The 12503-nt window shown below is 32.6% G+C and overlaps 1 protein-coding gene across 1 annotated transcript in view; it reads left to right on the plus strand.

Moving 5' to 3' along the window:
- The window catches only part of LOC111002898 (ABC transporter G family member 20), a 34486-nt gene extending 23325 nt beyond the window's left edge, over positions 1-11161 (plus strand). Inside the window, exons 6-16 of the mRNA XM_022273183.2 lie at positions 520-667; positions 1972-2072; positions 2335-2438; positions 4545-4666; positions 5333-5457; positions 6104-6278; positions 6715-6818; positions 8416-8498; positions 8995-9148; positions 9686-9884; positions 10291-11161. Of these exons, the coding sequence (XP_022128875.2) occupies positions 520-667; positions 1972-2072; positions 2335-2438; positions 4545-4666; positions 5333-5457; positions 6104-6278; positions 6715-6818; positions 8416-8498; positions 8995-9148; positions 9686-9884; positions 10291-10505 (1530 nt within the window). The 3' untranslated portion in view covers positions 10506-11161. The remainder of the gene's footprint in view (positions 1-519; positions 668-1971; positions 2073-2334; positions 2439-4544; positions 4667-5332; positions 5458-6103; positions 6279-6714; positions 6819-8415; positions 8499-8994; positions 9149-9685; positions 9885-10290) is intronic.
- Positions 11162-12503: the final 1342 nt, after the last annotated feature.

The following is a 12503-nucleotide window of genomic DNA, read 5'->3' on the forward strand; positions in this document are numbered from 1 at the left end:
AAATTTAATTAGATTTTATAACCATATAAAGTATTTTTTTAATTGCACAGTGTACACCAAGGCTGTGTACCATCGCGTGTTGTAAACTAATCAAAACCCGTCAATCATGACCTATTATTAAGTAAATAATTAATTGACTCATCGTCTCTATCGTAAATCTATAATGTAGTTTTATATTATTTTTCAATTAAATAATATATTCAAATGTTTTATGGACACTTCGTAAGTGTCTAAGAGTTGAGATGTTCAACTTGCAAACATCAACTAGTTAAATACTCGAAAAATTTGTTTAAACAAAGTTAAGCACACTTTTGCGGCAAATTCTGAGAAAAATATTGTGTTCGTTGTATATTCTGCGTGAAACATAGTTGTTCTTAAATAATTTTAATATGTTTATCAAAAATTTATTTATAGAAAAACGATTACAAGAGAAAATGCCACAGCCTAACATAAAACCTGGTGGAAGACGATGTTATCAAATACTTGAATAGATGTATAACATCTAAATTGTGTTTATAGATCGGTCTCCTTCGAGATGGACAACTGCTGGCACAGGACTCCCCACAAGATATTTTACGAAGGTTCGACTGCGATACGCTTGAGGACGCATTTTTAAAGATGGCGTTAATTCAAAATGAAAACAGCAGAACGAATAGACGACGCTCGAGTAAGTAACCTAAGATATATGTATACTTTAACTAAAAAGAGTATGAGTTCCTATAAATATTACGCAGGTATTTTCTGATTCATTTTAATCTGTGGTTTTGTAAAATTTGTTGCAATTCTAACATTGACTTACTTGACTTAAACTCCTATGAACTATCCAACTGCATATAGTCCGCGCCTCAAGTCTTTTAGATTTATTTGTGTTATCCGCACCTGCCAGGATTGGTCGGGATGGCCACGCTTCCGCCTTTGTGGGTTTCAATTAAAGGCCTGATATTTTATTATTTTCTTGATATTATTACTAAATATGTAAACGAATACAGACGTCAAAGATGTTAAATTTTATAAGAAAAAAGAATTTATATAGGAATTTATTCTATTTCATTAATAAACAATTACAACAAGAATTTAATTTTATATGTAAGAAGATATAAATAATTTATTATGCAGGACACTGAGAATATTTTAAATAAATGCGCATTGCTTTTGCTCTTGCAGCAGTAAGCTTACCATGTAACTCGCGATTCCGATTTCAATAATCGTTTTTATGCAACGTAACAGAGATCTTACTATGTAACTTCCAATAGCGATACAGGCAGCAATAACGATCTTATAATTTGTTTTTGTTTGGTGATTCCAAAGTTGCACCATTAGTGGTACGTACATTGGGAAATCTATATCGAGCTTGTAGTAGTTTGGCCAAGTGGCTTTATCGTGCGACTATTATCCCTGAGGTCGTAGGTTCAATCCCCGGCTGTATACCAATGGGCTTTCTTTCTATTTGCGCTCGAACGGTGAAGGAAAACATCGTGAGGAAAAGGTCAAAAAGTCCACGGCCTATGTCAGGCACAGAAAGCTGACCTACTACTTGCGTATTAGATCATGAAACAAATACAGAAATTTGAGGTCCAGACCTAAAAAGTAACAGTCGATTTATTTTTAGTAAAAAAACTGATTTGAATAAATAACGCGTTATACATATATTACATAATTTATCTTTATTTATCTACTTTCTTGCTTTATTTTATTTTATATGGAACTTGCAAACAAAAACATCGGTATCGCTGTCGCTAATGGAAGTTACAGAGTAAGACTCCTGATAATAAAATTAAATATTGAGTAATGTGGCAAGTATGCTGTTTGCATTCCAAGGATAATATTTAGATCTCAGGGTAACATTCAGAGGCGACACTGACGTACGTTAAAAAACATTCTAACGCGTATAATAAATGTAACTTCAAATCAGTTTGTATCGTTTTGTTTTGTTTGTTACGGTACGCAAGTTAATCAAAATTATTATTACAGCGCTCAGTTCATCCCCGGACGTGATTCCAGAGAGCAGTATAGTTAACGATAGCCGATTCCAGTCAACTGAAGACTTTAATGTTGTAACAAGCAGTCGAGATGTAAGTGCTATTAACATACATTACATACAACAATTTATCGCTGAAGAACAAGTTTCTTTTGTAGCTGCGTTTAACTGCACTTCCTTGGAGTATAATCTGGTCCTACACTCGCGAGGCTTTTTCTTGTCAGAAGCCCACTAAAAACACCTCACACACACATGACACACCCTCGAAGTTCATCAATACATTAAACCCATAACTTGGGAATTAGCCCTTATAGCCGTTTCATGCATATAGCATTAATGGCGTCTTAATGTTGCAGGTTTTAACTAAGCAAGAAAATGGTTTAGAATTAAAAAGTAAGAGGAATGGACGGTTAAAGGCTGTGTTCATAAAGAGTATACAACAGTTCTCAAGGCATCCGGGGTATGTATGAACACCTATGTTCTTAATTTTTCTACTAACCAAACTTCTTGAGAAACAGGAACAAATAAGTTTTTGTTGCTGATGATTGAAATCATGAATTCCCCAAATTCTATTGCTAAAAAATAGCATGGATACAGTCGAAAGTAATATTCAAATTATTCTTATTTATTAAACATCAGATTTTATTTGAAATTTGAACCGTTTTACTGTACTTAAGTTAGAGAAGGAAAATCTTATTCTATAGACGTGACAATTGCTGTCGATCGATAACGAATTTAGCTTTTTTTATTGTCAAAAGTTAACACCATTAAAAGTTACATTTAAATTATAATTGTAATTAGCTAATATATTATTGACATATTAAAAAATCGAAAGTACACACACGAAAGAAAACATCTGTGGTCATCTTTAAAAATCGATATAATCTGTGCCGCTTAAATTTCAAGTTAATCACTCAATACAATTTTAACATTACAATAATTATTAAATATTTTCACGTAATCCTTATGAATATATTTATAAAGGAATCGGATCACGTCACATCACTCGCTTTCCGTAAACTGATTTGGAGGCAGACGTGTACGGGGTTATTAACTAGACTTCCTATCGTATGGATATTCCCTTCGTCATCGATAAATTTATTCATACAAGTCCCATGTGTTAAAACAATTATTGTAAAAATCTACACTAAGTAGTGTACTATATTATAATAGCTTCGTCAAAATCTATTTCAATATTCAAAAATATCAGTTGTTATTACCAACTGATCTGTCAGATCTTGTCCAGTAAAATGCAGCTTAGACACTATAGACCTGTGAAAACCTTCTCCAGAGTATTAGGAATTATAGTTTTCAAGGTTTAGCAAAGTCTCACAAATGGTGTTCATCCTATGTTGAAAAAATTCTTATCTCTTATATAAAACTGATTACGCTGTGTTACAAGGCGATAGATAACAGAATGAAACGTAAGATATTTCTGCTATACGATTCTTTTTCAGCCATTGTTAATGTGCCGCGAGTTTCAGACTTTCCCTGTGACTATTTAAATAAACTATTAATTAAGGGGCTTGATTCATGTAAATAAAGTATTGATATCTGATATTTCTTAAGTATTTTAAGATAATGCTGTGAAGATTTTGGAATATAAAATGTTCACTTATTTTATCGTGTGGTATGAGGCAAAATATGACCACTTAAGATGTTAAGATTTTATAGTCTAGTTTTAACATTTTTAATAACATTAAGAATTTTATTTTACTACATTATTTAAACCTTCAGAACCAATGTATTCAAGAAGGCTTCTGTTTTCATTAATACCTTCAACTGTATCATATTATATCATAATTTTTTAATAGAAACTGGATAATCTTTTATGGAACAAACGGCTTTTCCTTCGATAACAACGTTGGTCACGTGATAGCGTAACTTAACTTCATAAACTTCTCTTTAGATTACAGACCATAACTTTTGTTCGAGTTAACGAAGTTTTATATACTAATACGTATTTCCTTAGTTAATTAGCTGCGACTGATTCTTCGCAGAAGATTTCTGATTTAAGTAACATAAACTTCTTATAATTAAACTACGATTGTTTTAGTATTGTCATTATAACCATATTTTTGTGTACAATTTACTATTAAATAACTATTTACTAATCTTGATTGGTTTAAACGACAGAATTGTATAAATTATAGAGTTATAATGCGTATTATTTTATTAGGAAACGAACTGACAGGAAATAACTTTTACTTGCTATATAAGCATTGACTTCTGTCTTATTTTTTTAATTATTTAAACTAACATAACCGAAGGTTAGTTTAATTGATTTAGGGCCTGTTACACAATGTATGGATGAAGTACCAAATAGCTATGCGACACATAAATTATTCGAAAGATAAAAGTTCCGAATAAAAAACTTCGTGTTTCATGACGAATAGCGCTATGTGACAGTCGTGAAACGCAACAAACTAGTTTATCCTACCAATAAGTATTAAACAGCTTAATTGGAACTTATCCGGGCATTGTGAAACAGACCCTTAATTGGACGTGTAAATTTTATTTTTTTTCTATTAGGTTCCCCAATTTTATAAGATTTATGTTTTTTCAGCGGACTAATTTTCTCAATACTATTTCCAATGCTACAAGTGATGGCGTTCTACAGCGCTGTTGGACGTGATCCGAAAGGACTGAACGTTGCTGTGGTTAACAACGAAGCTGCTTTTATACCAAGTACGTAGGTTTTATAATTATAAAAAAAACATGACACGGTGTTTTTTGTATGAATAAGCATTTTCATTTATATTTTTATGTTAGGTTGTCTGTCTGACGTCTCTTTTATTTTGTCAACCCTTATGTCAGAAATCATACTTAGCGCAAAGACTTGTTTCAATTCAATTCAGAATTTTTTTTCAGAATTTCAATCAAATCAGAATTCCACACTAAGATATCGCAGTGAGATATCATATTCTAATTTTTATAAATTACGCGTCACGTTTGTCCGCTAGACTCCTAAACTACTTAACCGATTTCAATCAAATTTGTACACCGTGTGCAGTTTCGTAGCTTATACCTATATACTGTATATGAGTATGTTACTAAACCCCTCTTAAACCGCTGGACCGACTTAAATGAATTTTTTGTATATGTTTGGGTAGCACTCTGTATGGTTTAGATTCAGAAATCAGCCCGGCAGATACAGGCTTTGGTCCTTTCATACTTTGTTTTTTATCCTAATCTCTTGAAATACCATAACGTTTGTCGGGTCCGCTAGTTTATATGTATAGAAGACAATTTAAATTCACAGCTGGGATTCGAACGTCAGACATAACTCGGTCATCAAACACTTAGCTACTAAGCTAACACTACAAAAAATACTTTATTTCTATATCGTTTCAGTGGGGAACGAACTATGTAAAACGAATAACCTGACATGGGTGGCAATGAACGAAGAACAAATATGTGAATACCACATGCTGAGTTGTTGGTTTGTGGACGAAATGGAGAAACGGGGAATCATTGTGGTAAGTGCGATATAAAGTAGAATTTCAAAATATTATACATTTTTGACTAGGGTAACACTGGTAACAGTGGCATTACAACCTTTTATGTCTAAGCGTCTCATTTGTGTATTTCGTGAAGATTTGTTATTTCTAATATGTGAGAAGGCAATCAACTTTCTGTGCCTGTCACACGCCGTTGATTTTTTGTGTCTAAAGCTCGGTTTTCTCACGATGTTTTCTTTAAACGAGCGAGTGTTAAATTAACCCTAGACAAGTTAGTTGATGCACGGCTTCCAACGTCCTCAGAGAATCGCACTCCAAGTCTCAACACCAAGATTACATGAGAATGAGAATCTTGACACTTCTTATTATTAATCTTTGGCAAATAAAAATAGAACATTAGGGGCCTGTTTCACAATGTCCGGATAAGTTCCAAATAAGCTATTTGTTACTTATTTGTAGGATAAACAGTATTTTTGCGTTTCACGACTGTCAGATAGCGCTATATGTCATGAAATGCGAAGTATCTTATTCAAAACTTTTATCTTTCGAATAATTTATGTGTTGCATAGCTATTTGGCACTTTATCCATACATTGTGAAACAGGCCCTAAACGTCCGATTATATTTGACTGAAGCCATCGTATACAGTTTGTATTGTTTTTTAGGAGTACTTCAACTCGACAGAAGAAGCCAAAATGGCCGTTGCTGCTCGGACTACGTACGGAGCCGTTTACTTCCCGACCAACTTCAGTTCCTCACTTGCCTTACGAGTCGCAGACGGCTACGTTGATGATGACATAGTAGAGGAAAGCACTATAGCTGTCTGGTTGGATATGACAGGTATAAAAAAGTTTTTATATATTTTTAATAGATTCTCTTTCAAGATTATGTTCTATGAACAAATATTAATCACTTCTTGGTTAATTTAAATTAAATTGCCATTTCTACTCCCTTGACTTGTGAACTGGTAGTAAATTTTTATTTAGAATTAATTTAACATCTCTTCTGTTGACGTTTATGAATGTACTTGGTTACCTATGTGAATACAGTTAGTTTGACTTTGATATACAAATTTCACAATTAGACCGACTATTCGTAATCGGCCTCTCACTAGAACCAAAAAAAGTGTTTTTGGCGCCCAAACCAACGGACCTTAGTCATACACGTCAAATAAAAGAGTCTTATTACCATCTTGTCTATTAATGAAACACCACTATTCGCCGATTAATAGGAAACAGACATTTTAATGCCTTCTGTGGTTACAACAATTTGACAGATCATCAAATCTCCAATTTCTTGAAACGGACTGTTATGAAGACGTATGAAGCTTTTACAAAACGAGCGATGTCTGCATGTGGACTCAATGAAGATCTAGTACAGGTATATTTGTTATATTATGAAGCCCTATTTAAATAGTTTATTAAAACATAAACATAACTAAATATGCAAGTCTTGTTGTCTATACGGTATTAAAAACTAATAAAAATAAAAAAAGTTTGGTCCTATTTAAATAATTTGTACTGAGTTTAGTTAAGAACAATGTTTTTTTTTGTTGTTAATTAGAGTTCAGTAGCGGTTTCTTTACGGCTAGTTATTATATTTAATATGTAATAGACATTTGGTACGATTTTGTAGTTAATAGTTTTCACAGCATACGCGATATATGATTTTTATTATTTTTTACACCTTTGGTTACATTTTACAAATATTTTATGTAGATCCCTAACTTTTGAATATATGTATTATATAATAATATATATGTTATAAATAAATAAATAAATAAAATGTTCACCATGATGTAGATCAGATTGGTCCAGTAGTTTTGTCCTCTTTAAAAAATTGTTTACCTAACCTAACCACAACAAAAATTTACTATAAAAATCGCTAGTCTGCGGAAGGAGAGATTACTTTTCATATTTTTTTTTCTTATAAAATTTCAAAAAAAGCTACGGTTACGAAAAAAATACATAAGAAAGTATTTTTTACTATTGTGTGTGTTAAGTACTTTTTTAGTATTATGTAAGTGGATGCTTGTATGTGAATGTGTGTGTGTTAAGTATCAAGATGGTTGTCGAAATATGATGACGTAACAGGCGACACTGCGACCTCAAATCTCACTTCGGTTAGCTTTCCGCATTAAAAGGCTTATTACACCACGCGATATTCAGACAGTCTTATTAAGATTCAGCCTAGTGTAATAAGAGTTAGCCAGTTAGCCTGTCTAATTAGACCGACCGAATGGGTTCGGCGGTGCTTACTGGCTTACTTGCTGAATATCGTGTAGTGTAATAAGACTTAGCACGCTAAATAATTCAGTCAGCGCGCGGCAGTCGCAGAGCAAAGACGTTTGTACATGTTTGTTTTCTGTGGCCGCGTGCACCATGGCGTGTTCGCAAGAAAAAAAAGTACTTTGGAATGTTTTTTATTTTTTATAGATAAAGTTAGCCAACGCTCGACACACTGATACATTGGTAAAAACAAACATGACTCTTAAATTTAGAAAGAAGGTTCGGACAATCAATCTTATTATAGAATATCTTAGCTGCAAACGATGTGTCAATAAATTTAATTAATTTTCTGCGATTCTCTAATGACAACATACTAAAGTGTGCCAGCCTGGTTCTGTTCTTGATTTGTACCGAGACATGCCATTTTTATTGCCATATTGAATGTATGGAGTATCTATTAAATTACATATAATAACATAAATTACTAATATAACATTTTAATAGTCATTCAAACTCGGCAGCTCCTACTCTAAGGTAGTTTCTTAAGTCACATGGCGACATCCGTCACCGACTACGTACGCTTTGCAAATGAGTAAAAATGAGTTAGCATGCGGTATTCAGTCTAGTGTAATAGCGAGCTTGCTAATTAGATTTTAAGACAGTTTTACTAAGTCAGTCTGAATATCGCATAGTGTAATAAGCACTTAAGACTCATATCAAATATTAATCAATCTCTCTCTTTCACTTAGCTTCCTGTGAGGATGAAGCCACCAATCTACGGCTCATTGGAACCAGAGATGGTGTCATACATGGCACCAGGAGTCATGATTACGTAAGTCAAAGATTTATCTTATCAAAAGTGCTGATAGTATGATTACATACTTTTACAACTTTCAACTCAGATCCTCAGTTCGTGATTATTTTTACCCTATCCTAGGATTTTTTTGAGTTATTCAAGTTTTAAAATACCAGTAATTTTTATAAAGATATTTCCCGCGATAACCTATTATAAATGACGTCATCACAGCTGTGTAGTTTAAAAACCACGTAAAATTAGCACTCTAAAACATTAAATATTGTGGTCAGAATAGATACTATAAATATATGAATAATATAAGAATAGACGCAAGATGTACGAGTCGTAATTACTACTCAAAAAATGGCGCTGCTACAAATTTAACCGTGTGTTACTCTCAATATTGAGAGAGTAGTTCTCTGAAATCAAAATTGCATACAAAACCAATTTGATTATACAATAAAGAAATACATATTGTTACTTGTGATGTAACTAAAAAATTGTTTTAGATAAAATTGGAATACTTTTTCAGGATTATATACTTTTTGCCGGCCATAGTAACATCTACGCTAATGATATCGGACCGTCTCGATGGTGTTTGGGAAAGAAGTGCAGTGGCGGGAGTTCAGCCCAAAGAGATGTTGCAGGTTCACATCACGCTGCAGAGCGCAGTTATTGTTTTACAGGTAAAAACAACAAAACGTTATTAAAAATGGGCTCAAAATCACTAATGGTAGATTTGATTTTATTTAAGAATGTGGTGCTGGAATTAAAATCAATAAATATATATTAATTGGTTATATATATATATTTTTTTTTTCCGAGAAACACTATATAGTCCGTTGCATCTCAGGCGAAATTCACCATGAATTTTAATGTAGGAATTTATAAAGGTGAATTGTTAATTGCTTATATTTATTCTTCCACAATGTTTAATAATATGTTATATCAATAAATAATGTGAGTTTGGTGTAAAGAAAAAATAGGCTCATGAGGCATAAAACCAGTTAAAAAGTACACAATTCAATAATTTTGACTTCGATGATAAATTCTTAATAATATTATGTGATTGTAATAAATTAGTAGATTTTACAGTTTCGATCCTAATTTACTTAATCTCCTCTCCTGCTTTTCTTCACATTAATAATTATGTCAAATGAAAACAAAATAGCAACTCTAATTTTACGTTTACTTATTTTATAAATCATATTTTTATTTTTTAGACACTTGAGATGATGGTACTAGCGTTCGTCGGCTACGATCTTCCATTCAAAGGGTCCATAGTGACTTGTGGAATCCTGCTCTTCCTCCAAGGTTTGGGTGGAATGTGCTACGGATTCCTCCTCTCGGTTTTGTGTTCCAGCTTCACTGTCGCGTTCTTCGTGGCCACGGGTAGCTTCTACCCCATGATATTGCTCTGTGGTAAGATTGTGTTTATCTCTATTATGTATTATATCTTATTTTAAAATCTCTTTTGTATAGCAACAGATATTCCGCGAACTATGACAGGATTTCCGTTTATGTTTTGTTTGTGTTTTTGGTTTAGAGTATATTAATCTCAAAGATAACCAATTCTGTATCATGTTAGCTTGTAAAGGGACTATAAATTTTATTATTATTTATTTATGTGATATCGAAATATTACTACTTTATATTTGTAGGCAAAAGCACATTGATACTTCTAAATAGCTATGTATTTGGATTTAAATAACTATGTAGGGAATTTTAATTATGAAATATGTAGTCTTCTAATATTATAAATTATTTATTAAATACTTACGTTAATATAATTAATCATTGCAGCTTTATTTAAAACTCTTAATTTCAGGTATCCTCTGGCCTTTAGAAGGTATGCCCTGGGCCCTCAAACAAGTAGCTCTCATGCTCCCTTTCACTCTGCCCTCTCGATCATTACGAGACCTCATGGAAAGAGGCTCCGGTATTACAGACTACAATGTCTATATCGGCTTTCTTATAAGCATTGGATGGATCGTTTTAATTTTGACATTGTGCTTCTTAAGGCTTAAATATAAGAAATCGTAAGATCGATTGAATTACGGTTTTTTAATAGACTGTATTCGGGCGTTGTGCTTTGTTGGTACCAATGTGTAGGACAGAACTGGTACGAAATAAGCTTCGAACAGTTTTATATTTATATTTGAATTTGGAACGTTTGTTAAACTAATGATTATTCTAATAGTGGTACTGAATAGACGATTTAAAACTGGCTGAATGGGTTATGTAAAAGTTGGTACCTAACATACATAGGTCGACAACCAAACCGCAAACGGTGCAACAATCATGACAATTAGAGTACACTGGGTTTAGCCAAAGGTGGCAGGTGGCACATCTTGGCAGCATTTATAGAATAGATCTGGGTTGCTGTACATAGCTTTTAGGTTAGAATTTTGTATTTTTGTAATAAACAAAATTTTGTACGAAGTAGGTTGTTTTTATATTATAGTACAGTTCTATCTTTGTTTAAAATTTTACGAAATCTTAAAGTATTTCTTTATGTAATAATGTACAGATTATAGTAGATTAACTTCTTTCTATAGCCTATGAACTAACGAAATAGAGTATATTTTGTTATTTGTTTAAAAATTGCTCAAGTAGGACTATTGACAAATTACTGATAAAGGGCCTTGTGATACATTTGTGATGTAGGGGATATAATTAATAAATATTTTTTTCTTGTATATGCAGTTTCATTTTGTCTAATACACGTCTACAATGATGTATAAAAATACATAATTACTTATTAACTTCCGCTTGAATATGTTTAGTGATTAAAATAATTTGAAATGAACATGTATCGTTATTCTATACATTTAGGGAATGAATATTTTTTTGCATAACTTAAAAAAAATAGTACGAAAATGTAAAATAATTAAAGTTTATTTTGACGCAAAATTAACTATTATTTTTTAATTGACGCATATTGAGAAAAAGGCAGCGAGAAATGAAACCCTTCACAAAATAGTTATTTGCTATAAACAATATCTTCTTCATATTGATATTGAAATTAAATGCAATCTTATAAAACAAAAATAAAATCCTGATAGAGTTGAACCCTTTGCTTAGTGTGGGAGTGGGCTGTAAGTTGCATGACAGACATTGTACAGCTTGCTAGCCAGTGAACTGTAAAAAGAGACAGGCAACTACGCGTAGTATTAAATTATCGGGCAGGCTCTTCCCGGTAATTAAAGGCTTGAAGTAGTCTTTGCCACTTTGAGAAGCGAGAAATGAATAAGACAAAGCTATACTCAAATCTGATTTATTGTTCAAAGACAATAAATATCTTAAATACTACTTACACCTATTCACACATACATGATATTCTTCTAGTGTGCTGTTGGTGTATTGCGCACCTCCAGCTATTTACATTTAGAACAACCACGTGGGCCGTGTCAGCAGTTCTAATTAAATCTTTTTTAAATTACTCTTCAGCTTATAAGATTTGGATCTTACGTGACCTTGTCTGCAGTTGGTTATATGAAATCTGAACCGACTAGCTCCGCAAAGGCTAGCCGTACCAATGCTCGCCCGAAATCTGGTGGTTCAATTATTAATGTTCCTACGTATTTGTGTAGCTTCGGTGTCGATATACAACAGCATCAGTAGTTCAAGAATAAGAAATAACTGAAACCTTTTTGAAAATAAACATTTACAGAAAACCTAGATATTACATGAAAAAAACCTTTAAAATACTTGACTTTGTCCTGAGAAACACTAAAGGATTCTGTAAAATAAATACTAAACATACAATGTTGCTTGTCATTGTAGAATAGTAGAACATAAATTGATACATCGTATGCATTCAAGATATTTAAGAATAAGGATTATTGCCCCAACCCTCCGCTTACTCCATATCCGATATCCCATTTGACCCTCCTTCTAGAAGAACGCGTTTTGGCGAAAACTCGTGGATATCCATATTGAGCATTCTGATGAACGAGCTAGGTCTGGATATCCAGTTGCTCCTCTCACACTTTAAAATAAATTTTCCTTTTGTTTTTTTAATCTTTTCTAGTTTGCATA

The sequence above is a fragment of the Pieris rapae genome, chromosome 2 (assembly GCF_905147795.1).
Source record: "Pieris rapae chromosome 2, ilPieRapa1.1, whole genome shotgun sequence".
Taxonomy (NCBI): Eukaryota; Metazoa; Arthropoda; class Insecta; order Lepidoptera; family Pieridae; genus Pieris; species Pieris rapae.